The sequence below is a fragment of the Arvicanthis niloticus genome, chromosome 4 (assembly GCF_011762505.2).
Source record: "Arvicanthis niloticus isolate mArvNil1 chromosome 4, mArvNil1.pat.X, whole genome shotgun sequence".
NCBI classification, from domain to species: Eukaryota; Metazoa; Chordata; class Mammalia; order Rodentia; family Muridae; genus Arvicanthis; species Arvicanthis niloticus.
The window spans coordinates 22,070,051-22,097,173 of record NC_047661.1 but is presented as its reverse complement, the minus strand read 5'-3'; the positions used below and the strand labels follow the sequence as shown (position 1 = coordinate 22,097,173).

General features: G+C 36.5%; 1 protein-coding gene across 13 annotated transcripts in view; it reads right to left on the bottom strand.

Annotated features, from left to right (window-relative positions):
- The window catches only part of Bltp1 (bridge-like lipid transfer protein family member 1), a 198,630-nt gene that overhangs the window by 103,407 nt on the left and 68,100 nt on the right, over positions 1-27,123 (bottom strand). For 12 of the 13 annotated variants that reach the window (XM_076932299.1, XM_076932298.1, XM_076932301.1 and 9 more), the window contains exons 23-36: positions 24,117-24,296; positions 22,708-22,836; positions 20,247-20,366; positions 17,715-17,995; positions 16,768-17,018; positions 14,037-14,295; positions 11,931-12,768; positions 10,438-10,508; positions 9,564-9,737; positions 6,322-6,442; positions 4,887-5,033; positions 1,949-2,076; positions 1,534-1,730; positions 690-887 (exon numbers count right to left, since the gene is read on the bottom strand). In XM_076932299.1, the coding sequence (XP_076788414.1) occupies positions 690-887; positions 1,534-1,730; positions 1,949-2,076; positions 4,887-5,033; positions 6,322-6,442; positions 9,564-9,737; positions 10,438-10,508; positions 11,931-12,768; positions 14,037-14,295; positions 16,768-17,018; positions 17,715-17,995; positions 20,247-20,366; positions 22,708-22,836; positions 24,117-24,296 (3,094 nt within the window). The remainder of the gene's footprint in view (positions 1-689; positions 888-1,533; positions 1,731-1,948; positions 2,077-4,886; positions 5,034-6,321; positions 6,443-9,563; positions 9,738-10,437; positions 10,509-11,930; positions 12,769-14,036; positions 14,296-16,767; positions 17,019-17,714; positions 17,996-20,246; positions 20,367-22,707; positions 22,837-24,116; positions 24,297-27,123) is intronic. The other variant, XM_076932300.1, reaches the window with a different exon arrangement.

Genomic DNA, 27,123 nt, shown 5'->3' with positions numbered 1-27,123 from the left:
TAAAAATAAAGGGAGACATTTGTTAGAAAAAAAAAGTGGATATGTGTTTTGCTATTATACTCTAAAATATCTGTAACTAACTTCATCAAGATCATGTTTTTCCTCGCTAGCCTTTGCCTTTATCTAAGAGAGTTATGTATGACTTTCCAGGTAAAAGGTGTAGATGTATAGCTACTAGTATTTTAAGTTACTGTATCATGTAAGACTAAGCCTGAAGGTCTTACAACTCAACTTTCCTGCTATAAAGTATTACTCATAACCGTATAAGGCTTTCCTTCCTCCTTTACTCTGCTCCTCTTGTCTTATATAAGAAACTAGTATAAATCAGTAGTTTTCACTAAAGAAGAATTCACATAAAATGTTTACTTATTATATGGCAAGGCTCTAAAAACAGTAAAAAAAAAAAAGGGGGGGGGGGAGGGATGTCCAGTAAACTCAGGAATTTCTAAATCCTGTTGCTCTGTGAGTCCCCAAGGTTTGTGACAGAAGGACTCTCTATCTGGCTGTGGAAGGAGCTACCACTTGCATAATGGAGATGTGTATGTACCCCTTGTAGGTAAAACCAAGTTCCACAATTTCTGCTGTATTATATTGATCCCGGTTGCTACAAGTAACAACTGTTAAACACATTTCCGTTATATGGAACTGAACTATCCCTACCTAAGCAGAATTCAAGGGTTAAAATTTACCTTTTATAGTTAAATTTTCAAGTCCACATTCAAACATTATCCAGCCCCATTTTTCTTGACTGGGACCTATCCGTGTTACATCTGGAATAGCTTGTTGATCTGTCTCATCTACAAAAGTAAATTCATCCAATTCTTCAAGAGTAAATAAAACTTTGGACTTTTCAAAGGGAATGGCAGTGATGGCACAGGTCCCAATGTCTATTATTGAGAGAACACAATGAAAATCTTTTTAAGAAAACAACAAAAATCAGATGTTAATATATGGGGTTGTACTAAAAAAAACTTGGTATTCTGAAAAGGCAGAAAAATAAATAAAAGATGTAAAGAAAATAATGCTATCTACAAAGAAGTAAAGATGATTCCAGAGTTAACAATGAATATATCAATTTGTTTTTGAAAGATTAAGAAATTCTGTCAAAAAAGAAGGAAGAGCAAGCCATTAACCAGCACTCCTCCATGGCTTCTACATCAGCTCCTACCGCCAGGTTCCTGCCTTGTTTAAATTCCTGTTCTGGCTTCCACTGATGATGAACTGTGATATGAAATGTAAGCCAAGTAAACCCTTTTCTCCCTAAATTTGCTTTTTGGCCATGGCATTTCATTGAAGCAATAGAAATTCTAAGACAATCCCTGAAAGAGGTTAGAATGACCTAGAACACAGATAGTCCTAAAACTTACTTTCCATTTTGCACAGAACATAATATAGAATAGGTAAATACCATAAGTACAACAAATGTAGAAGTGCTTTTCTCTTCCTTATAGTATCAAATTGTAGCAATATTCAAAGGAAAATACTTGTTTGCAAAATTTCACATCTACAAATGACAAAATTTTTGAAGCTTACCTGTAGTATCAAGGCCTCTAAGTTGCCCATGGACTCGATGGATATTTAACTTGGCAGCAATTTCTTTGCCTTTCTCTGCTCCAGCATTGGACCTAAGAGACCCAGATGACTGAGGTTGCATCTTGCTGGCATGAACATATCTATCAAAATTTGATGTTTTACTAGCATCTACATTTGCAGTCTCTTCAACCACACCTCTGAATGGAAATAGAAAATGTACCCAACGGTTAACATTTAAATAATGCAGTCCAATAAAAACATTTCACTATGTTGTTTAAAATGAAGCACTCTGTATAAACCAAACCAATATCAAGAATATTGCCAAAGTATTTCTTTAAAATAATTATGAATAATTAGGCTAGACAAGGCTTTTCATATCCAACAATCATGGCTCAAATTAATAAGATCTTTTCACCTGTTCATACGAACTTGCGTAGCAATTCTGTCAAAACACAAAGCCACCAGGGAAACATGTGTCACACTTCTACTAGGAACTGTGGCTGGAGATTCTTCCACTGAGGCTTGTAACAAACATAAGTTAACCTAACACACAAATGACACAGATTTCAGAATTGAAAAGTTAAACAGTGTCTTTTATAACTAGGTCACAAATACAAATTAAAAAAAAATAATGATAGTATATAGATCTGAGAGTAATGAAGACAAAAGTTGTAAGTTCTCAAAACAACCAGGATTCCTGTCAAGATATGCTCACTAGTACAGTAGTGGCAAAAATGTTATGGGAATAATCAATGCTTTCTGACTAGATTAGGGTTTCTAGCAGGGGGAATATGGAAAGGGGATAACATTTGAAATGTAAATAAAGAAAATATCCAATTAAAAAAAAAGGAGAGACACAGTATTAATTTTTTCCTCAGTATGTCTTTATACTCCTCCACTGATGCATCTATCAACACTCAAGAGACTGCTTTAAAACTCTCTCTCTCTTTTATTAGTTCAAAGGTTTGATTGTACTCTTTTCCCTTCCCCAGCTCTTCCCAGATCCATCCCTCCATTTCCTACCCACCCAGTTCTGTATCTTTTTTTAAAAAAAAAAAAAATCCTTCAAGACCAATTTGTGCTGCCCACAATACCTATGGATTGTGTTCTCCCACCAGGGTGAGGTCAACTACACTTTAAAAGAAAAATGCAGAGAAGTTTCTTTTTAAAGTCAATGGCAATTAATTCAAAAACTTACAATTTGTCAACAGGTAGAGAATAAAAGTACTCATTTAGAAACAGAACATCTATATCATACCCCCATTCCAAAGTCTCAGATATCAATATCAGATATAATAAAGCAGGAAAGATCTTAAGAGCCAAAGATGGTGAATAAATGCTGTTAAACTATGTCTTCTAGATATGACAAGTCATTACATAGAACTCTACAAGACTCACAGAAGACCATGCCGACCCTAGCATTTATCACACTGGCAGGTACTCTGCACGCTACTAGAGAAAAGCAGTTATCAATATTTCCTGGCTGTAAACCCTGCAACCCACAACAATGACAAGCCTGTAAGATAAATTGTTACAATTGTTACGGAGGTAACCGAACACTTTCTGATAAATTTAAAGCCTACTCTATGAGATGGAATACATATCTGACAATGTGAAAGAGGCCAAGAATCTAAAGCTATATAGGTGAAGAGACTATGGAGAAAACCCTCCTACTATTACTCTGCTAAATGAACACAGCAATAAAATGGTTCCTAATGACATACTGCAATACCCATAGATCAGAGCTTCACTTAAGCCTCATCAGAGAAACTTCTTCTTGTAGTAGATGGTGACTAACAAAGAAACCCTCAACTGGAAAATGCAGAGTCAAGAGACTCTGGAGCTCTGAGTCCTAAGTGAGATGTCTTCAATGAATCCTTCCTCTCAGGAATCAAGGTTCTAGGCAAAAGAGGAAGTGGAAAGATTAAGAGGCAGAGGTGATAGTATTCTCCAAGGTAAATCTTTAAGCAGGATGCACATAAGAGCTCAGAGAGACTGTAAGCAGCATGAAAAAGAAGATGCCCACAAGTTAAAGCCAGATGGACCCAGAAGCTATCTGCAACTAATATCCATTGGCAAAGGAAAAATTGGTTTTCTCCATGGAGTTTCACCTGGCATAATAGCCACATTTTAGGGCAGGCCCCATTCCAAGAAGTAGTTGGCCAACACAAAATGAAGTGAGATGTATTTTTGTAGACTATTTTTTTTTTCATTATGCTTTGTTTTAGCATTCTTTTTTTTTGTCTCTTCAGTCTTGTTTATTTTGATTTTTTTATGTTTCTGTTTTGTTTATTTTAGAGAGAAAGAAAAAGAACATAAAATTCAGTAGGTAAGGAGTTGGGGAACAATCTAGGATAAACTGGGGAAGGGAAAAAAACATGATCAAAATATATTGTATGAAGAAGTTTTTTTCAATAAAGAAAAATTATACTTAAAGTCTTAATCCTATCTAAGAAGCTCTAGTTAATTGACAGCTACCAGGGAACAGACTCAGTTTTCTTTAGGAATGTAGCCTGTGATGGTCCATGCACATCCTAAGAGACTAAGTGTTGACTCTGTGGCTTTAGAGAAAGAACACACACATGATATTGGGAGGGGAAAGTGGCAGAGGTGGATGGGGAGGAGTTCAGGGGGAGGGGAAAGTGGCAGAGGTGGATGGGGAGGAGTTCAGGGGGAGGGGAGAATGGCAGAGGTGGATGGGGAGGAGTTCAGGGGGAGGGGAGAGTGGCAGAGGTGGATGGGGAGGAGTTCAGGGGGAGGGGAAAGTGGCAGAGGTGGATGGGGAGGAGTTCAGGGGGAGGGGAGAGTGGCAGAGGTGGATGGGGAGGAGTTCAGGGGGAGGGGAAAGTGGCAGAGGTGGATGGGGAGGAGTTCAGGGGGAGGGGAGAGTGGCAGAGGTGGATGGGGAGGAGTTCAGGGGGAGGGGAGAGTGGCAGAGGTGGATGGGGAGGAGTTCAGGGGGAGGGGAGAGTGGCAGAGGTGGATGGGGAGGAGTTCAGGGGAAGGAGTTGGGAAGACTTGATCAAAACATACTATATATACATAAAATTCTCAAATAATAAAAAAGCACAGTTAAATTTTTACTGGATGGATATGGAACATTTTACTAAATATTTACTAAATATGGTTATGGAACATTTTACTAAATATTTACTAGTAGTTTGCTATATTAATTATAATATATTAAATATTATTAATTATAATATATTAAAACATTAGATCATTAAGAGAATGAAATGTATCTTTTGATATTGCAAACTGTTTACTAACATTCCCTTTGGTAAATGTAAAAGGCAAACAACTAAGTATGCCCACTTATATCAGGAAAGTGTTTCTGAAAAGCTTAGCTTTACCTTTGGTATGCTCACATTAGCTTGCAGACCTTTAATTGTCACATTATCTTGCTTCGTTGTGACATTTGTCTGAATTTGTCCCTGGTTAGTTGTTCCTATGATAGGAGGCTCAGTTTTGGTTCCTCGAATATCTTGCTTGGGGGATAACTGAAAGCATTGAACAAAATTATTTTCCAGGCATTTCATAAGATATGCATCCACCCACAACATATATTCATTGTGTTGTTACCACTCCCCAGACCTGTATAACGTCAACTATCCTAATACTCAATCTTGAAATTCAGGTCAAAGCTGGCAAACAGGCCAGCCTGCCAGCCTGAAAAAAGTACTGTATACTAAAATGAAATCCACTCATAGATGAACAAAAATGGTAATCATATTTTTATAATAGGTTATTATTATTATTGGCAGTAGCAGTAGTAGTAATAGTAGTAAAACTGAACTCTACTGTCTTGAAAGCTGACTTGGTTTCTGATAATTGGCTCCTTATTGGCTGGAAATAGCTCAAATTTCCCTTATTCATATCATTCTACCTCAACTCTCCAAATGTAGCACATGAAAGGCCAACAAAGAATGAGTAAAAATGACTAGTTTACCAGAAACACTCAGGCTCAGTTTCACCTCTACTCTAGTTCCTAATCTAAATATGGCACAGATAAACTTGAAAATCAAAGGAGAATCAGCAAAAGACAACCAGTGTGTGACTGTTAGGCAACTAGTGGAATAGTCAGATGACAGCAGGAGTAGAGGTGTCACAAAGAAAATGGTGTTACTTAATTCACTGAGGTGAACAAGAAACAACATAAAAACAAAGAGAAGTTAAAAATATGTATATCTTTGCTTCTGAAAGCACTAAAATACTAATTCTAAAGAACGTTTATCATGAAAATGAAGAAGCACTCAGCATTTACAGGAATATAGTGCTGCTCCTAAGTAACACAGTTTTGTTCCCAGGATCCTCGTTGGGTAGCTCACAACTATTCACACCTCTAGTTCCAGAGGATCTAATACCCTCTACTGGTTTTGATAGGCATCTGTAACTATGTGCACATAACCACACGCACGCACGCACACACACACATACACACACACACACACACACACACACACACACACACACATTTAAAATAAAGTAAATCTTAAAAAAATTTTCATCATTTAAGGACAAGTCTTGTTAGGAAAGGCTTAGAACTAAGCTACTTTCAAAACAAAAGAATAAAAACAAAGCTGTGGTTTTTAATTAGAACTACTCAATCCACAGAAGGTATTTATGCTATTATGGAGCCAATGGCATGTAAAAGCTTTTGGAACATATCAGATGGATTCCAATTTAACTTAGTAATAAAATTGATACATTTAAGTTTTTCAACTTTAGATATTCCAACACATGCAGAAGATTCAACTTGCTCTACCCAGTGAATCAAAGGCATCTTACATTTTCTGAGAAGGTAGTCTTGCTGTTTTGCACAGCTTCTCTAAGGACTTTAGTGTGAAGGTCATCTACAATTGCAGCTGGGTGCCGAGTACTTGCACGGTGAACCATAGCTTCAATATATCTGATGAAAGCAAAAGGAAAAGAAAAAGAAAAAAATAATAAAATTTAATTTAATATTATGACTTACTTTACCAAACAATCAGTGAAACTTACTACCATTTGAATATTTACAATTCTTCAATACTGAAATGCAAAAATTATATCTTTAGAAATTCTACAGGAAAAAACATTACTGAAAGGTTAGCCCTACCATCACCCCCAAACCTCAGATTAGGCAGGAATATTTGCACCCACCCAAATTTCTACAGATTCACCTTACAAAACTTTGGGTTTTTTTAAATTTATTTTTAGCCAATACATAAAAACTTTAGGACTGTATATACTAACAGGGTACCGTGTAGATAAAAAGAATGTTATTTATTTAAGGTGAAAACTTTAAACACTTCTGTACACATCAGCAGTGTACATCAGAGCTTCTAAGTATAACTCATTACCAGCTGATCAACATTCCTCTACCTCGTCAGTCTGTCCCTAGACTTTTGTCAACAATTAAAATTCGGAGACAAAAATGTTTGAGATTCCGTGAGTGATATCATGTACAATATGTCTGTGCCTGTCTTATTTGACTTAACTACTGACCTTCAGTTTCACCTGTACTGTCATAAATGACAAAATTTAATTGTTTTATAGCTAAACAGTATTTCATTGTATAAATGTACAAAATTTTGTCATTTGGTGGACATGGGTCACTTTCATGTTTTTACTTACTGTAAATAATGATGGTGTATATGGGAGGAGAAAGCTGTTTCTTCAACATAATTTAATTTTCTTTCCGTAAAAGCCCACTAATAGGGTTGGTGAATCACAACAGTTCTGTCTTTTGCTTTGGGAAGAACCTCAATGTAGGGTTGAAGTAACTTACATTCCATCAACAGTGTATATAATAATCCCTTTTCTTCCTTTTAATAATGGTCATTCTTACTGGGGCAGTATCTCACAATAGTATTAATTGGCATCTCTCAAGTTAGTAGTAATTTTTCATATACCTATTGTCATTTGTAGGTCAGTGCTAAGAAATGGCTACTTCGGTCTACTGTCTATTTTTAATTGGTTCCTTATTTTATTTACTAATAAATTTTTGGAAATCCTAACATATTCTAGATAGCTGCCCTTTGTCAAATGTTTGCTTTATAAATACTTTCTCCAATCCTATGAACTATGTCTTGTGTCTTCTAAAACTTTTAATTTGTTGTAATACCATTTATCTATTTTAGTTATTTTTTTGCTAAAGTTTTACATGTTCCACCCACCCCCAAAATGAAGAAACCATGTCCCAAAGTTCTCCACTATGCATATTGAGTGAGTGTGAATGTGTGTGTGTGTGTGTGTGTGTGTGTGTGTGTGTGGTAGTAGTAGTAGTAGTAGTTTAACATTGCAGGTATTCTACTTTAGTTAATACATTCTGAATTGACATTTTTGTTTTCTAGACAGGGCATTGCTTTGTAGCTACCCAGGTTGGCAATGAGTTCATGATTCTCCTTCAGTTTCCCAAGTCCTAGGAATACAGACATGTGCCACTCCACTTGCCCTCCCCCACATTAATTTATGTTTGTTTGTGAGACCTGAAAGGATAGCATGGTTTCTGGTCGAGCACCGGGTAGAGATGGCCAGAGACCCAACAGGTATCCTGCAAGGGACAACATGCATTTTGTCACACTCCCAGACTCTAGGCTCCCGAAAGAAAGCCAAAGACCTCCATTGATCAGCGCCTTTCAGTTACATAGGGCAATGCCCCTACCAGCACCTCCAGAGGTAGAGGGTGTAACTACAGGCCACAGAGCCTCAAGAGATCTCCATATTAATGAGATACCTAAAGGCCAGGGGGCATAGCCAATTAAGCATTCCTTCCCAGACCCTCCTCCTTACAAAAGATATTTAACCTCCAGCTCCCCCTGAGAACACGGGGTACTGCTACATCCACTTTCTGCCATGACAATAAACCTTTTAAAACCATGGACTATCTCTCGTCTTTGGGGCCCCATCCATGAAGAACTGTGGAGGGGGCCTTCGAATACTGAGCTGCAGTCTAATCTCCCACTGAGGACCTCTCTATCTTCAAGCCACAAAGCTTACCAACTCAAGCAAGCTAGCTGAGCCAGCCATGACCCAGCCAAGCGACCCCTCAGGGTGCTGCTAGAGCTTCTCCCTCTAGCCCCTCTCAGCTGCTGGCCAGTCCAGCCTGTATGCCTCCATCTCAGTCTTTCTGCAGCCTCCCAGAAGTGCCTGTGAGCCCAAGAACAGAGACCAGCAGGTCTCCATCTAGCTGCCACTTTGGCCAGGAGACCCACAACCCAAGAGCTCTGCCCAGCGTCCACCGGGCACCTCATTGAGTAAACTCAGTCAAATTCCCGCACTTCTGCCCCCGAGCCATGACAGACACACGGGATCCACAACTCAGCCTAACAGGACCCACACCCACGTGCAAGCTACAGCCCCACATTTGTTGATTTTTTTTCTCTCATATACTACATCCCAACTGCAGCTTCCCCTCCCTCTTCTCATCTCAGTCCCTCTCCTCTACCTTCCCTTTTCCCCCAATCCATTCCTTCTCCATTTCCCTTCAGAAAAGTTTCTACTTGGGTCAGTTTTATCTCCTTTGATAGACTATGTAAATCTTGCAGGACAGAGTAACTATCATTTCCCCTTTATCACTTCAATTAATAAGTATGAATATGAAATAATTCCCACATGTTTAATCATTTTGTGCTTATTAGCCAAATGTAAAAGACAAAGTACATTGTAATTATTATAACACTCAATATGTTTAGCTTGAAAAAGTATCAGATGATTAACTAAAACACAATCACTTTAACTAAAACACAATCACTTTATAATCTTCTTCTATTTTTACTAAAAGCAGTTAGTTAGTTAATAAATTCTTTTTTTTTTTGGTTTTTCCAGGCAGGGTTTCTCTGTGTGGTCCTGGCTGTCCTGAAACTCACTCTGTAGACCAGGCTGGCCTTGAACTCAGATAACCGCCTGCCTCTGCCTCCCAAGTGCTGGGATTAAAGGCATTCGCCACCACTGCCTGGCAGTTAATAAACTCTGTATTTTATTTACTTATATCATGAAAATGTATCACTATATAAAATAGTAGTCATATTTTTAGACAAAGGTAATACCTGTCCAAGGCTTCAGCCACCAGTGGAGTCAGAACAACATCAACAGTTCCTTTTACTTCAACAATGGCTGTTGTCTTGGTCTGAGCAACAGGCTGATCTAGAGTCCACTCTTCTGTTAATGTTTCATCATCTGTGTTATCAACAATTTTCTTGTCCAGTGGAGTATATGGCGTGCTATAGAGTTTAATCATAAAAGCATGTATTTAAAAGAATATAAACAAGAAGAATAAAAGTTGAAGCTTCATTAAAGTGGACATTTAAATTACATTTATTTCAGTAAAAAATTTCACAGACAGAGGCTAATATTTCAAGGCTAAACACTTCAAAACAAGGCTGAATGAGGTACTAAAATGCACACTGGTCACAGATGGCAATTACATCACATGACAACAAATATTTTAGATATATTTATTTACTAGATAAGCCTGTCCTAAAATATACAAACATGTTTATCTACTCCTGCACACAAAAAAATATTTGGGGTAATTTATTCTTAAAATAAGATCTAAACTCAAATACAAAAGGTTTGTTGCTCAGAATACAGTCTACTAATCTCATAATCAAGAAGGAGTATGACTCTGAACTTTAAAAATGCAATTTTCTGGCACCTGTAGTCCTAGCTGCTTAGAAAACTGAAGCAGAAAGATTCTTTTAGTGCCAGAATTGAAGGGCAAGCTGGGCAACATAATAAAATCATATGCCTTTAAGAAAAGAGAAAGAAGAAGGAGGAAGAAGAGGAGGAAGAGGAGGAAGATGGGGAGGAAGAAGAGGAGGGAAGGAGGAGGAGGGGGAAGAGGAGAAAGAAGGGGAAGAAGAAGAGGGGGAGGAAGAAGAGGAGGAGGAGGAAGAGAAAAGAAAGAAAGAAAATTCTTACTTTGAAGTTGATCCTGAAAGCTGCATCCCTCTATCTAGCAGAGAATTAGCAGTGAGCCCCTGCTTGACGACCTAGAATAGAATAAAATGTTGCTTATAGTCTAAAATTTTAATTATTTCTTATTGTTATGTACTCAAAGTAACCTTGCTATTATGATCTTGATATATTCAATATAGATAGTTAAAAGAAGATATTCAATGGGTAACTTCACATTTTCCTCAAGTAAGTGACAAGAATTATGAGGTGGAATCAGGGTAAAAGACATGCCTCAAATAGGAATTCAAATGTCCTTCCTCTGTGAGTTCTTTTTGACATTGAGTTAGTTCCTTCTAAAAGCTTACTTCAGTCTTGTAGTATAGCCACAAGACACAGGAAACATCAGCCACACACACACAAAAGCCTAGACAACCACAACCTCTGCCTGTAATCCAGTGGCCCCAGGTCTGATTCATCCTCAATGATTCCTCATTCTTCAATTTTCAGTTAAAATGCTATGACCTGGGTTGGGGACTATAGCTCCGACAGTCAATTGCTGCTGCATAAACACAACAACCTGAGTTGGTATCTCCATTACCCAGGTAGAAGACTGACGTGGAAGCATGTGTCTATGAACCCAAGAAAGATTGCAGCGGAGACAGGCAAATCAAAAAAAGTCAATCTACAATTTCCAAGTTCAGTGACTTCCTGTCCCCAAAATAAGGAGAAAAGTAATATCACAGACACACACACACACCAAAATATTAATTAAATACACACAAAAGAGTCCTAAACATTGTTCATTATTTTAAAAATAAGAATTTTCATACTGGCTATTACATATTTATACTGGTTAAAATATATACTAAATATATTTGAAATGTTTTTGGCTTTTCTAAAGCCATTTACATAAACCACATTCGTGCTAGTTGATAATTCAAGTATCAACTGAGCTGAATTGGATATAACCAGAAGCAGTTAGGGGGTAAGAGAAATAAAGTTATTTTTTCAAAGTAATTCCAAATCTTATTTAAAAAATTTTAATTTTAATTATGTGACTACAATGTGTGCCTGTAGGTATGTATAAGTATAGGTAGATGCCTGTGGAGGCCAAAAGAAAGACCTGATTCCTCAAGATCTGGAATTGCAGGTGATTGTGAGCCAACCACAGGTGCTGAAAATGGAACTCTAGTCTTCTAGAACATCATGTACTCTTAACAGCTAAATCCTTTCTCTCCAGCCTCGCAAAGGAGATTTGATCCTAATCTTAGGAACACTGGTACTATAGATCAGACTACATGGTTATTTACTACATTACCACAGTACTGAAACCTTAGATCATCCTGGATTTTTTAATGTTTAGCAATAACTCTGTAATCTAATTGTTGTACATGGAGTCACGTACAACAGAAAGTCTATCTTTCAGAAGATAGCTGAAATGACTCAGTAGTTCTAAAAACAACTTAAAAATGGTTTTACTATATAAGTATGTTGATGGAAAATGATTTGTTTTGTACCTTGAATGTTGGAACACAAAGCTGTTCAAATGACGAGGAACTTTCTTCACTGGTTGGTGTATCTAGGTCCAGGGGGCGATGCAATGAGGACTTGGAGGTTCTTTTGTTGGTAGGATGTTTAACTGACCAGTTAATTACCTGAAACTGAGTAAGGTAAGTCTGATAGCAGCTCATCACAGGCTGCTGAGATGTAATCTGCTCAGTCTCTCCTGTTTTCTCACCTTCCACAATGTACAGATGTTCTATGACTTCATCTTCACCACCTAAGGCAGAAACGAAGGAAGCCTGGGAAGGATGAGTTTTGAATGGGAGAGTTCGAGGATCTGTAATGCCTTCTCCATGGACAGTAAGGGGTCCTTCTACACTGTGATATATGGAACCCCTACTGTAGTCAATCTGTTGCATTTGCTTTTTCTTCTTTTTTCTACCAGGGTAAGTTCCAGGGCCTTCATCACTGCTAATGGGCTCAAATTCTTCAGCTGCAGAGAAGTAGGCTTCACTATCAGCCACTGACATACTGGAGTCCATTGACCGGTACTGATGAAATGAATTAGAGTCAGCTGATGGCGTGTAAGGGAACGAACCAAAACTTCTCCTCTGTTTTGGTGAGTCTAGGACGTTCTCATCACTTCGAGAGACATCACTACTAAATTGGACTCCAACTGTAACAGGCTGTTTGTCTCCATAAAAAGCAGCAGTGAGACTCTTAGTACTACCCAGTCGGGTGGAGCACACGGAGGCTTGCCTCTTCAAAGGAGATCTGAGAGGAGACTGTCCTACTGCCTTATCTTGGGTGTTAGGAGACACAGGACTGGTTCCTGAGATTTCTGTAGGAATACTAAAAGAGGAGAAAACTGTTTCTATTTTCAGCACATTGCATAATCTAAACGTAAAGTACTTATAAAATCATTTAAGTAATTTTGAATATTTTACAAATAAAAGAGTATCTAAAATTTTACAATACAATATTTATTCAAAATAGTGAAACATTACAGCATGAGTCATATCCCTCATAAAGGTACAAAAAAAACCAAACCCCAAACAAAAACATCTTACGCATTACAAAAATTTAAAGAAATCGAGGATTATTAGCATATTTAAGGTTCTTCTTCTCTTTCCACATCTTCTAAAAGCTCATCCAGCAATATACACTTAGGGTATTTTATTGAGGAAAGGATAAGGACAAGGCATCTCTTCCTGCTCACTCTATCAGTGCTGTTCCCCTACAGCAGCTGTTCTCAATCTGTGAGTCACAATCCCTTCGGCAAACCTCTACCTCTAAAATATTTACATTACAGTTCCTAACAGTAGCAAAATCACAGTCATGAAGCAGCAATGAAAATAATGTTGTGGTTGGGGGTCAGCACAACATGATGAGCTGTAAAGGGTCACAGCTTTAAGGAAGGTTGAGGACACTGATCTAGAGAACTGTAACTAAAACAATCATTTTAACAACAATTAATTAAAGGTTTCCATGAAGCATCCAAACAAAAATACAATGGTACCTAGGTTGAAGGAGAAAGGTTATGACTGTAGTTTTTACATTTAAAAGATGTTAGCTATAGTCAAATAGCCAAATAAGCCAAATAGCTATTAAGACTGGCTACGGGGAAATTGCATAGAATAAATGAAGATCAGAACAGAATTCAGAAGAACATCACCTCTCAACAAATGGCAGGCCACAGGAAGAGGAAGAAAAAGAAAAAAGCAAAGTGAAGAGCTTGATATTGGACAGAGTCAAGAATGTGAAAGTACTGTGAAGGGTGCTGTTGAGCAAGGGTAATTTAAAAGACACGAGTGTTCAACTGTTATATGCTAAGACCAAAAAATAGTCAATAAAGTAGGAGAGTATATGAAAAGCAACAAAGATTCACTGAGTGGTAGGATGTGGAATATTTCCATTATAAATACATTTTTGCATTTTCTATTATCTGCAAAGAGTATATTAATTCTATTTGGAAAGACACTGATATATCACTGTATGTTCAGATTCAAGGGAAAAATAATCTAAAATGAGCGAGTAAGAGGAAGGAAGTTCTTGTGCTACTATTTTAAGTAAGTATAGTTCAGTTACAACCCAGTTTTTAAGTCTAACTGAATACTGACCTTGCTTGGCCATCATCTCTCTTGGAACCATGTAAGAAATCTTTCTGAACGGAGGAGTCATCAGCAACAGAAGAGGGGCTTTCCTTCTCACCCGCCAGTAACGGCTGTGCAGCACTGGAGCTGCTGTTCTCCTCTGAGGAAGAGGATGAACTGTGAGACCGTAAGGGCACCTGAAGACTAAGGTGCTGAGTCTTTCTCTCTGCTTCTATTCCCACTGACTTGTTTTCCCATTCTTTCCTCTTCATACCATTCACATTTCCTAAGCAAATAAAATTAAAAATATGACAATTTAATATAACTACATTTTAAAGTATTGTCCTTTTAAAAAAAATTACAAGTATCTAACTTCACACAGTAACATGTTACATACTATAAAAAGTTGTATAAAAAATTCTGGGTCCACAGTCTACAATGTGTAAACTTTTTCTTTTTAATCTTTCATTTAAAGAATTTGAGAACTAAGGGTATATCAGTGGTAGCATATGTGATCAGGATGTGGAAACCAGCAGTTCAATCCCCAGCATGTATGAGCATGTGTACACACTTATGCACACAATTCATATTTAATAAAAACTTTAATATAAGAGCATCATGTACGCATTTAGATTACTTGTTTTAAACATTTTCTGTAGAAACTGAATAGGAGTAGGGATTATATCATCATCTATTCATTGATGAACTTCCAAGGTCTAGAATAACCTTAAACACAAAGTGATAAATAGATGAATAATAAATTCATAGCTAAAATGGATGGGCCCTGTGTCATTTCCTAAGAGCCCTTTGATGTGATATAAAAATGAAGGAGTAGGCACTAAGAGATAGTGCCCTTTTTAGCCCCCATAGCATAAAATTTGCTCAATTTCTCCTTTCCTGCAGCCATTCCTGAACTACTTAAGAAAAAGGACCCCTGCTGCTAAGCAGAAAACACATTCTTTAATGACAATGCAGTTCCAGGTAGAATTCAAGGAAGGCAAAGTTTCATGGATTTAACAAAACAAACAAAACAGATCAATGAAAGTCAAAAGAAAACCCGGTCTGTTTGACTCACTTCCAGAAGACAGGCACTAAGTGAATCCTTAATTCTAACAGCATGAACCTAGCTTACTCCATCCCAACACTACATCCTAACACTTAGCTCCAGGAAGGCTCAACAGTCAGAAACTCACATACTGTAGGTGCTAATTGCAATCTCCCTACATATGAATCCTAGGTAATTTAGTATCTATAATCTGCTCTTAAGAATCTCCAAGGAGATTAAATGCTGTGAAAACTATAATTAGCCTTGCCCTTACTCTGGTCACAGGTTGGACATTGCTCTTCCCGCTTAGTGCCATGCATAAACTGCCCTCAAACACTCTTCCTTGAGTTTCTAGTTGTTAGGTTTCACTCAGTCTGCTGGTCCCAAACTCAAGAAGTGCCCATTATTAGCACTAACTTGGGGGACACTAGAAAAAACATTAAAGTGTCTTTAGTAACCCATATTCCACTTGGCTGTATGACTTAGAACAATTTAATCTCAAAAAAACCCTTCAGTTTCCTCCCTGAAAAGCAGGGATAAACAAAAGAATCTGTAACTCTAGAGGGAGAGGAACTGTGATTTAAAGGCTAAGTGGCTACACAGCAAGATCATGTTCCAAAAGACACAAACAAACAAACAATTAACAGGGATAATACCTAACTTGCATGACAGCTTGAGGAAGAAATGAGAAAAATAACAGAACTAACACTTTAAAATAAACATTATTTACCCATAAGGTTACAAGAAGACAGCTATGTGCTAATATCCATTTTATTTTAAATCTCAAGAAATTTTAGTGACTTGTAAGTTTTATGTGATAGTAACATTTCTGAAATAAAATGTCCCTAAACAACACATACACATTTTTGCATTACCATTATACAAGGATTAAGCACTGTAGCCTCCTTGTCTCCTATGTACAGAAAATCAATCTGATAAAAATTGTTAAAACTACTACCATTTATTTAAAAAAAAAAAAAAAAAACCTACCAAAAGTTAGTAATTTTTTTGAGTAACCAAAAGGGAAAATGCTAAATATTGATAAAATATCAAAACTAATCTTTATATTTCACATCTATATAATGTGCAAATTTAAGGAGTAAACATTAAGCTTAATTATAGAAATGTGTAACTAAGAATCAGGGAAACTTATTTCTAAAATCTTTGGAGAAAAGGCAACACTTAAATCTAAATATAACATGCTCAAAAAGTGACAGTTGCACTGCTCATTTGAAACCAGAGTGTCTACAACACCATCTCAGATACACTCCAAGAAGAGCAGATCTCTCTTCATGATATGTTCAACTTTATTAGCAAGGAAAATATCCTGGAAATGTGTTGGTGACATAGGGATTAATAACAATGTTGCTGTGATAGGTTATTCTGTAAGAGTAAACTGAAGTGAGCTATAGGGATCAGTATATATGAGGACAGGCTTAGTTAGGCTAAGCTTTGCAGGGAACATTGCTCTTTATCACGAGCAGGAGGTCGGAATAGTGCACCTACTTTGATCCTACATCATGTCCCCCCTCCAAAAGAAACACATTTATCTGATTTTAAGTTACTTGCAAAATGCATATAGATTATTTAGCCCCTATCTGCAACACTACTAAAAAATAATCAATTATATTGAATAAAGTAACAGGGCTTCTCTCAGAATAGCACAGGGGCAGAAGCAAGAGGTTATCACCACATACAACACACTTTTATTACCATCTACAGATTTGGGGATTTCTTTAGTAATGATCCACTCTCCAGGCTGTAGCAAAGACTGGCCATAATACATATCAGACTCTGCACTTGTGCTTGAAAATGCAGAGCTACTGGAAGGTGTCAGCTCTTCAAGTTTGAAGAAATCTAGGCCAGTTACTGTGCCACCAAAGAATCTGCAGCCACCAAGACAACCACACTTGTTTCTGCACCTCTTATTCTTCAAGGTATCATCTGGCCACAAAAACCACAATCTAAATGGAATGCAAAAAAAACCCAAAAACAACACAGAAAAAAATTCATTAGGAAAATTTGAAAAGATAGATATTCAATTATAATTCAATTGTTAATATATATAAAAATTAAACACAAAAATGTAACATTACAGTCTATCTTTTTGATCAATTTACCTTTTAAAACAAAAACACAGCTGGCCACAGCAAGAAAAATGAAAATAAGAATAATAATAGACTTTGACAACTGTTTTAAAAAGCATAGTCATTTCTTAAAGGGTAACAAAACCAGGCACAAGTGTTCTTACTCGTCCCTCAAGTTTTGAAGGCCTGCCAAAAGAGTTTTCTGCTGGACATAATGATATGATGGTTTCTTAGAGCAATGAATTGGAAGCACAGAGCTGAGAGAGCAAATAGTGTCATAAAATGTTATCTGGAAACCATAATTTGAATTGTTATCATTGTAAAATACATAGTATAGACTTAAAAAGCATTAAAAAAGATGTTATTTCCAAAATCACACTATCACTACAGAACCTCAAATGATACATTTACTTATAAGTATCAGGTTTCTTTACATTAACCAGGGTACAGACAAGAAACAGTCATTAACTATTAAATGTTCTTAATCTACCCCAACTGTAGAATTTCATCTAAAATTATCCAATAATTTTTAACAGACACTGACACCACTACTCTTAGAAGATTTCCACCAACCTTTTAGTTCTGACATCGTGAGTTTCCAAGAAATGTCTTTGTGCCTCGTGTTTAGAATGATGGTCAGCAGCTAATGCAATATCAACTGTAATAAGACCTAGGTTGGCTGACCCAGCTTCCAGCCAGTAGGCTCTCCGAAGCACTGCTGGCTGAAGTCCAATCCTGCAGTTATTTAATTGCTCAATATACTGTCTCACTTGGAAGTCTTGAATTGCAGCACTTATTCCTTCTCCAACTGACTGATTGTGAAGATTACAGTTTGCAACTCGAACTGCACCCATCTAAATTTGGAATAGAAAAGGAAACAACACTGTGAGTTCAGTATATTTAAGTATTTTAGCACAAACTACAGAACTTGTGTCTACCTGAAATAAAGTTAAAAAAAAAAAAAATAGGTGGAAGAAACAAAAAGCAAGAATACAGAAGGAAAGGCTCAGAAGGTAAGAGAGTTTGACCACCTGAGCTGCATCTCCAAAACCAAAGAGTAAATGGAGAGAACCAAATTCTACAAGTTGTCCTCAACACACACACTAAAAATAAATAAATAAATGTGAGGGAAAAAATTTGTTCAAAGCAGGGCTGGAAATTGGCAAAGTGGGGGAGGGAAGCATGCTGTCAGTCCAGAAGTTAAGAGCACCAGAACCCACATGGTAAAAGGAGAGAACAACTCATACCAGTTGTCCTCTGACCTCCACACCCATGGCATTTATATCACACACTCCCACCCAATTAAATAAATAAGTGATTTCTAAAGAGCAGATGCAACTGAAGGAGCCAACAAAAGAACAAGAGGAGGTAGAGAATTGAAACCATAAGCACATGGCAAAGCTTAATTTAAAAAATAAAAATCCATAGATCAGAGGAAGTAAGCAAATGCTTTCAGAAGCCAAGGGAGAAATATAAATGGGTAAAACCAACAGACATTCCAAACAAACCTTTTTTAAATTATTTAGTGACAGAGGGAGACTAGAGAGAAGGAAGGACACATTACATCATGTGTCCTGGAATATACTCGAGGGGCAGAGGCAACTTTCTTTTTTTTTCCCCCCAATCTGCTTTTATACCATTTTAATTACATGCAAGTATTAAGGTCAGTTCTAGGTTGAGGAACTAGCAATACAATAGATGCAAATAGTCAAGGAACAAGCAAGACAATAAACACAAATAATCAAAGAACAAGCAAGGTAATAAACAGAGTCCCATGATCACTATTACTAAGGGCTTATCAGGATGACCAAAATATCTGAACCTACTTCCCTGTCCTAGCCTGAGATTTAGATTCCTGCCTGAAATTCTTTATTCTAGCCTAAGATTTAGATTCTTGTCTGAAATTACTTCTTTGTTCTAGCCTAACGTCAGATTCATGCCTGAAGTCCATTTCCTTGTCCTTGGCCAATGTCAAATTCCTGCCAAGCATCCCCAAAAGCTCCCCACTTCTCTCCCTTTTTCATTTCATAAACAAGACTTAGCCTACCTTAGGTCATTCTGACAAGAATGCCTTCTTTACCCATCATGGAATATGCATTATCAAAAGCAATGCATTTATGTCTTAGGTTGGTAAGGCTCTATGCAGAATCTTACCCATCCTTGGCTTGCCAGCCTGTTAATTTAATAACTCTGTCCATTTTCAGGTTCAAGCCATGTACTTGGCTGCCAACATGTTGATGTTGTTAAAGACAAGCTTTGACACAATTGGTAGGAATAAAAGTATTCAAAGGACAAAAACAGCTAGCATGGTCAAGCTATATATACTATTCTTAAAGCCTGATCAAAATGGAAATACTGACCTCAGGCCATGAACAATTTTATCAGCAGTATCTACAGCATCAAAGCTCAACAGAGTAGCATTCTTTAAATTTATAATCTTACTATGCAAAGTTAAAACATCCAGAGAGGTGTTAGAATTACGCCAAATACCCTGCAAGTGTCTTTAAACTTTTTCCTAATTATAATGACAATCATTGTAAATTTTAGAAGTAACACAAATCTATTGGTATTTGGCATGATACTCGAGATGGCTCCTCACTCTTAAACTCTGAACATCCTTCCAAGAATTTGAATAGGATAAATATCATCAATCCATTGTTCCAAATGCTGAAGGCAACTTTCAGAAGTTAGTTCTCTCCTTGAACCTTGTTGAGACAGGATCTCTCTTAACTTTTGCTACTATTCTGCAGTTCTAACTGGTCTGTCTGCCAAGTTCTGGGCAGTCCTCATATCTCTGTGCTCACCTTATCATTGGAGTGCTTCAGATGTGTGCCAGTGCATCCAGCTTTTTAAGTGACTCACAGTAATATCTTTTAAAAATACTATGCCAGGGGCATAACTACAACCTGCTATTTTACATCCTGCCATGAATCAATGTCATGGTAATTCAAGGTGAAAATATGGTGGAAGTACTAACAGACAAAAAGGTTCAAAAAAATATACATGAGTATAAAGTGGGAATAGTACAGATGTTTCCAAATATAAAGATTTACTTTAGTAAAAAGAGAATTAATTACCCTGGCTAAGAAGTAAACAAATAGTTACCTTTATATTTGTAGCACAACCATGTTCCACAATATAAATATCAGCTCCATCTACTGCTAAACGAGTCATGGTGTATTTTAAATCATCTGATGTTGGACAAGGCCCAGGAATACAACTCAACTAAAGTAAAAAAGAATAATACAACTATTACTTCATTATTTTGACACTTAATTAAACCTCATTATTTAAGTAGAATTCTTGTCATATGATCAATTTTTATTCAATTAAATTTCACTGTTTTATAATGACAACTGAAATAATCAGAAATAAAAATAACCCACTAGAAACCTAGACTTATGTAACCATATTCCAATCTTAAAATTGGCAAATCTCTCAATCCCTCTCTCTAACTGAATTATATGTATGTATGTTATATATACAGTACATATAACATATATAATATATATTACTTGTTACTCAGACTCAAAATTGGTCAGAGTAAATAGATGAAATAAATACATCACAAGCTTGCTGGGCAGTGGTGGCACACACCTTTAATCCCAGCACTTGGGAGGCAGAGGCAAGCGGATTTCTGAGTTCAAGGCCAGCCTGGTCTACAGAGTGAGTTCCAGGGCAGCCGGGGCTACACAGAGAAACTCTATCTCGAAAAACCAAAAAAAAAAAAAAAAAAAAAAAAAAACCATCACAAACTTAATATAAAGCTGCATAGCACTCACAAGTTTGAGTCTTCTAGTATAAGTTTTCCCTATGAAAATCACATGCACAAGCATATATTGGTCACATGTACACATTTTCATAACACGCACGAGGAAATCAACTATAAATATTTTCATATTTAGGATAATACATACAAACTTCATTTCATTTTGATTCTAAAGCAGATCTGGCAATGTTTAGGTTGGAAGAAAACAGACATATTCCCACTTCAGTGAACTTGAGGAAATGAAAGCCATGAGTAAACAGGCCTGGCCAAAGAGCATGTGTGGCACATTAGTGACATAGGAATAAGAAGAAACAATCAATGCCCTATGCCAATGGATTTCCTCTAGGAAAAATTAGAAGGGCTTGCAAGATGGCTCAGCAGGTAAAAGCATCTGCCAATACATAAATTCAATCTTGAGTACTTACATAAAAGGTGAAAAGAGGACTGAAGCCATAAGTTGTCCTCTGAGCACTACACAAGTACTGAGGCACATGAGCACCCATATACATGCATCAAACACACACACAAATATAACAACAATAAAGTGTTTACAATGGAGTAAAACAAAATAATATGAACTGCCAAAAGAGGCACACTTTTTATAGGACAAGGATTGACTGAAATTAAAACAAATTTCCCAAAGTATAACATGTTCTTTATCTGCACTGGTGCTAATGGATACACACATGTATACAGTATTTTACATGTTACACACACATGTTAAAACTTATATTGTACAACTTAAAAAGAGTTAATATACCACATGTAAATTATGCTGCAATAAACTTAACTAATAAAACCATTAATGACATAAACACTTTTCTGGGGCATTACTGTTTTAATGTGAAATTCTAGTAATGTAACAAACAAATACAATTTAAATGGCAAACATATAAAGGGAAATACTGTTAGTGAATGAAAGACTCAATTGTTAACATCTCATCTGCCACACAACTACCATTATATTCCTCGTCTGAAACCGTCATGATTTCTCAGTCTTCTGTAGTGTGCATATTTAAAACACAGAGAGCAAATGGCACAAACTCCTAGGGCATGTAGTGACAGTTACATTATTCATTTAACTGTCACTGTAAACAGTTTGTAGAGGCTCCCATCTATACTCTATGACGCTTGTAGGGTGATAAAAATAATGCTAACTTGAGGCAACTCAGTATTCTGAAAAGAACATACAGTCTGTGGAATCCAAAATCTAACAAATGCCAATATTGAAATTAAGTTTCAGGATGCTGTGTGAATCATGTTAAATAAGGTATTTACTTGGCTTTATTGCTTCAATTTCTAAATCTTATATGCACAGCTAAATTACAAATGGATTGATAGTATAATAGTGAAATAAGATAAAATTTTTAATAATAAAAGTGTAAATTAATATAAAATTCTTACATTATATTTGTGAATTGTTTTCATACTGGCTTCATTTTAGATACAACTAACTAACTAAGAATTTATAAAATCATTAATTGAAAAAGTAAGCTAGGCCGGGCGGTGGTGGCGCACGCCTTTAATCCCAGCACTTGGGAGGCAGAGGCAGGCGGATTTCTGAGTTTGAGGCCAGCCTGGTCTACCGAGTGAGCTCCAGGACAGCCAAGGCTATACAGAGAAACCCTGTCTCAAGAAAAAAACAAAAAAAAAAAAAAACAAAAAAGAAAAAAAGAAAAAAAAAAGTAAGCTATTAACTTCACAGCTATATATATTTGATTTAAAGCTAAGCCCCAATGTTTCATTTTTAAAACAGTATGAATGGTTATAGTATTGCCAGTACACCTGTTAACATACCTTGGATTCACAGAACCGACGATCAATTCCATGTTGGCATATTATGACTGACTTTGGTCTTTCCAGTTCATACTCCCGGCATACCACGTGGAAAACAAATGTCTGCCCCCATTCCAAGAGACATGCTAGCTACAAGTAATAACAGGGGGACAATATTATTAGCTTTCTAAACAAATATCCAGTATTCAAAAGTTTACAAAGTCTAAAATGTCTGAAAGAATTCAAAATTGTGTAACTGCTACTTAATAAGTACTGGCTAATGGATGATATTCTACCTTGATATCATTTATAAGCTTGTTGCTTTCCATTTGTGAATGTCAAACTACATTGTTAAAAGAAAATTAATTTTAATTAAAACTTTCACTTCATCAACTTCAAAAGCAAATACTTTTTAAAATCAAGGGTTAAACCTTTATTCTTCTAAAACTAACTAGATCCACTGGATAGGTAACTGCACAAAAGGGCACCTAAAATCCTGTAATTATTAATATTCAATTTTGAAAAATTTAGTTATCTATGATGATACTGAGTTACAATTTTAAAAACTAGGTACTTTGAAGATTAAAGCATTTCTGTCTATGTAACAGCTTAAGTGAACAGAATAACTCAGATACTAAGATTCGTCACCACCATCCAGCTGATACCCTTGATTTTATAATGCATTAGAGTTAACAATAAATACATCGAGACAGATACATAGTGTCATTCCAAATATATAATTTCAACAGTTAAGATTATATAATTTTAGTTAACAGAATAAACATAAAATTATTTATGGATTAAAGTAAAGTGGTCCCATATAACACATACGATGGAGAAAAACAAAAGATAATGAGAACTGTTTATAAGAAATATTATTAAAGCTGAATTAGTTGGCCTTCCAATATTGGAACATCTTTTCCCCAAAACACAAGTCTAAAGTTCACATGTTATATGGAACTACATATCAGTCAGTCATATATGGCCTAGAAAAGTAAAATTTGGCAATGGCTTTTCTGTTGCTAAATTCTGAGTGTCAAGAATGGCTCCACTACTGGGATGCAATAAACATCAGGCTGGCTCACAGTGACTCTTTTTTTTATGTTTGCTTATTTAATGTATTTACTTATTTATTCACTTTACATCTGGATTGCAGCATCCTCTCCCGACTCTCCTCCCAGTCTCCCCCTCACAAATCCCTCCCCTCATTGTACCCTCTGAGGAAAAGGGGGCGCTCCGTTGGGTACCACCCCTCCCTGGAACATCAAGCTACAAAGGACTAAGTGCACCCTCTCCCACTGAGGCCAGACAAGGCAGTGGAGCTAGGGAAAGTGATCCAATTGCCCTCAACAGAGAGACAGAAACAAAGCTGATGATAGGAGACAGCACTATGAGCACAAACCTATGGAGACAATTTTGTGAAAACCTACCTGTGGTGCTGTGACTTTAGCTGTAAGGCTTCCAGCCTGCACATCAATCAGCCATGCATATTCTAAGGAGTCACTTCCTAAGGGAAGACCTTCAGCTGAAAACATGGCATGTGCTCTCAGCTGGAGACCTGACAAATTGATGTGACCTTCCCTAAGTACTTCATCCACAGGGGGTCGCTGCTGAAAACAACAATAAGATGGTAAGAAGTCCAAGAAAACACTATAATTTCTAGTGCCGTAATCCCCCATGGATATGAACAATAAAATATGCTGTCTGGAAAGTATGACATGAGAACTGATTCAGCTGATATGGTATAGCATTTATATATGAGGCCCACCACCAGGAAAGATACTAAATTCTGAAAGTATGCAGATCTCAGACTGGCAACTGCTGGTAACATTAATGAAAACAAGTTAGTACTCTGATAGGGAGTGTAAGTGGTCTTATAGGAGGCTAGGAATACTAAAATTAAGTGTCTAGGATGTACTATATCCTAAAACTAAGTCTTCCTTGATACACTGGCTGCACAGACCCTATTATATGCTACCAAAGCACAACATATGAGTCTCCTCCTAGTACTTTTCATACTTGAAGTTATTTATTTTAATTTCAATCTTCTTCTCCCTATCATCTTCTCCACTGAAATCACTTAGGTAAGGACCATTGCTGTTTTGTTCACCAAGAATCTCACTTTACCTAACAATGTGACAAAAAAGTGGAAGCTAATAACTAGTTAGACAAATTTGTTTTGTTGGGGCCTTCAATCTAACAATCAATATTAAAATAGTTCACAAATACTTAGTAAGCTGTTACTACTATGGTCTTTCTTTTTGTGCATGGTGTAGGCTTTATCATAAGATTAGTGTCCCTGCCTTGAAATACGTTTATAAAAATACACTTTTTAAAACATTCTTTAAAGATAAGGACTTTTATAAGAAGTTTTATAAAGAAAACTTAAAATTATAACTGCAATAACTAGAAGCTCTTTTCCTACAATTTTAATTTTATATGAACTGTATGACTTTATATAAAGCGTTACCTATTCTCTATGACTTAACTCCTTTAATTAGAAAACATGCAGAAAATAGTCAATAAAAAACTTCAGAATTTTCAACTTATCTGATTCATCAAAATGAGTACTATATTTTGAATGTTATGTGTTGCATCATACTGTATCAGGTTGAATTCTAACTCCTAAAAAAATAGGTTCAGTCCTAAAACTCATGCATATGACATATTGAAAACACAGTTTTTGCAGGTATAATCACTTTAAGATGAGGTGGTGCTAAATTACAGTGGACCCTTATAGGACCAGTGTTCATACAGAAAGAAAAAGTTAGGACAAAAAGGTACGCAGGGAGGATCTTATTGAGAACTGAGGGAGTAATCTGAGCAATGCATCTACAAACTCAGAAATACCAAGGGCTACTGAGATTCCCAGCAACTACGCAGAGCCAGGAAGTGTCTCTGTGATAAGCCCTACTAACATCTTACCACTGTGAACACCCAGAGCTATCAGAGGATAAACGTCTTGCTATTTTAAGCAAACTAATCCATGTACTTTATTAGGATAGCTTTAGGCAACTAATATAGATCAGAAATGAGCATAAGTTTAAAGGGTGTGTTGCTTCATAATTGTACACAGCAACCAATACTTGACTTCAGATCCTTTACTTTAGTGCATCATGTTAAGAGTAATGCTAGCAGGAGTAATAGTGGCAGGCTGAATGGCTCATCAGTGTCATCTGGGAGGGATCACACTGTGAAGCTTCCTATCAAAAAAGCACATTAAACAGTGTAGACAAATGAACAAATGCTTTGTTACTCTAACAGAAGGTGAGCAAGGTAAGCAGGTAAGCAAACTCCAGGTATGAATTGTGTTTGGAAAGAAACATGAAGCTCAAGTAACCTGGGAAACAAAACACCAACAGGATTCCTACAACCACACTCAAATCTCCTTCCCAGGAGTTATTTCTCTAATTCTCCAAATATATTTTGAAATTTCATCTTTCTACAAACTCATATACCTCAATAATATGGGTTAATATAAAACTTCATAATGAGCTCAACAAAATGTTTTTATTTTAAATCTAGTAATGCCTTTTGTGAATGAGGTAATTAAAAGTTGAAGCATGATTTTTGTAATCCAAAGAAACTAGAAATTCATCTAAGATTCTCAGAATTCACCCATAAGAAAATAATTTTCCCCTTTATTCTTAAAATACCTTTCTTTTACTTTCCACACACACATATTCCAGAATACAAACTAATTATAGCAACCCACTAATCACAGAAAAGAGGGCCAATTTTTTTTTCAAATTCTATGACAAATTAAGCTTTATGCAAATGAGGTTTCTGTGATGACAGTTCTGTCTCTTCCTTTTAGTGGTGTGAATATATATGTAATAAAATGATGCCGAACTATGAACACACACTGTACATATCAATGTATAGTCTGAATCTAAACTGTAATTATATAAAAGTCTTATACTATAAAAGAATTTGAGTGGAGTGGTATATTCAAAAGCCGTCCCTAAAATTTTTGTTATTTCCTAGAGATCTAAAATTATCTCAAACCAAACGTTTAAAAAAGAAAAATAAGAACATTGTCTAGCACCTATTACTGATTTCAACTGTTATGATCAGCTATATCAGATATTCAAATACAAAAAATAAAATTCTATAAATAAATGGAAACCGAATGCAGTGGAAACTTCCTGGAATCTGTAAGGGTAACCCTAGGGAAGTCCTCTAGTATTGGAGGTTATAGAGTCTGAACTGACCATTTTTTGTAAGTCAGGCAAAGCTTCTGGTGACGGGACTGGATTACATTCAGTTGTACTATTGGCCAAAGGCATCCCATGGAGATCCTGAAACAACCCAGGCTGATGCTAGGACAGAAGATCACTCTCTGAAAACTGACAGTAGGAGCCTCGCTGATGAGGACAACAGCCATGCACCTTAGTGAATGTAGAGCTTGGTACATATTCTAGACTCTTTAGCACA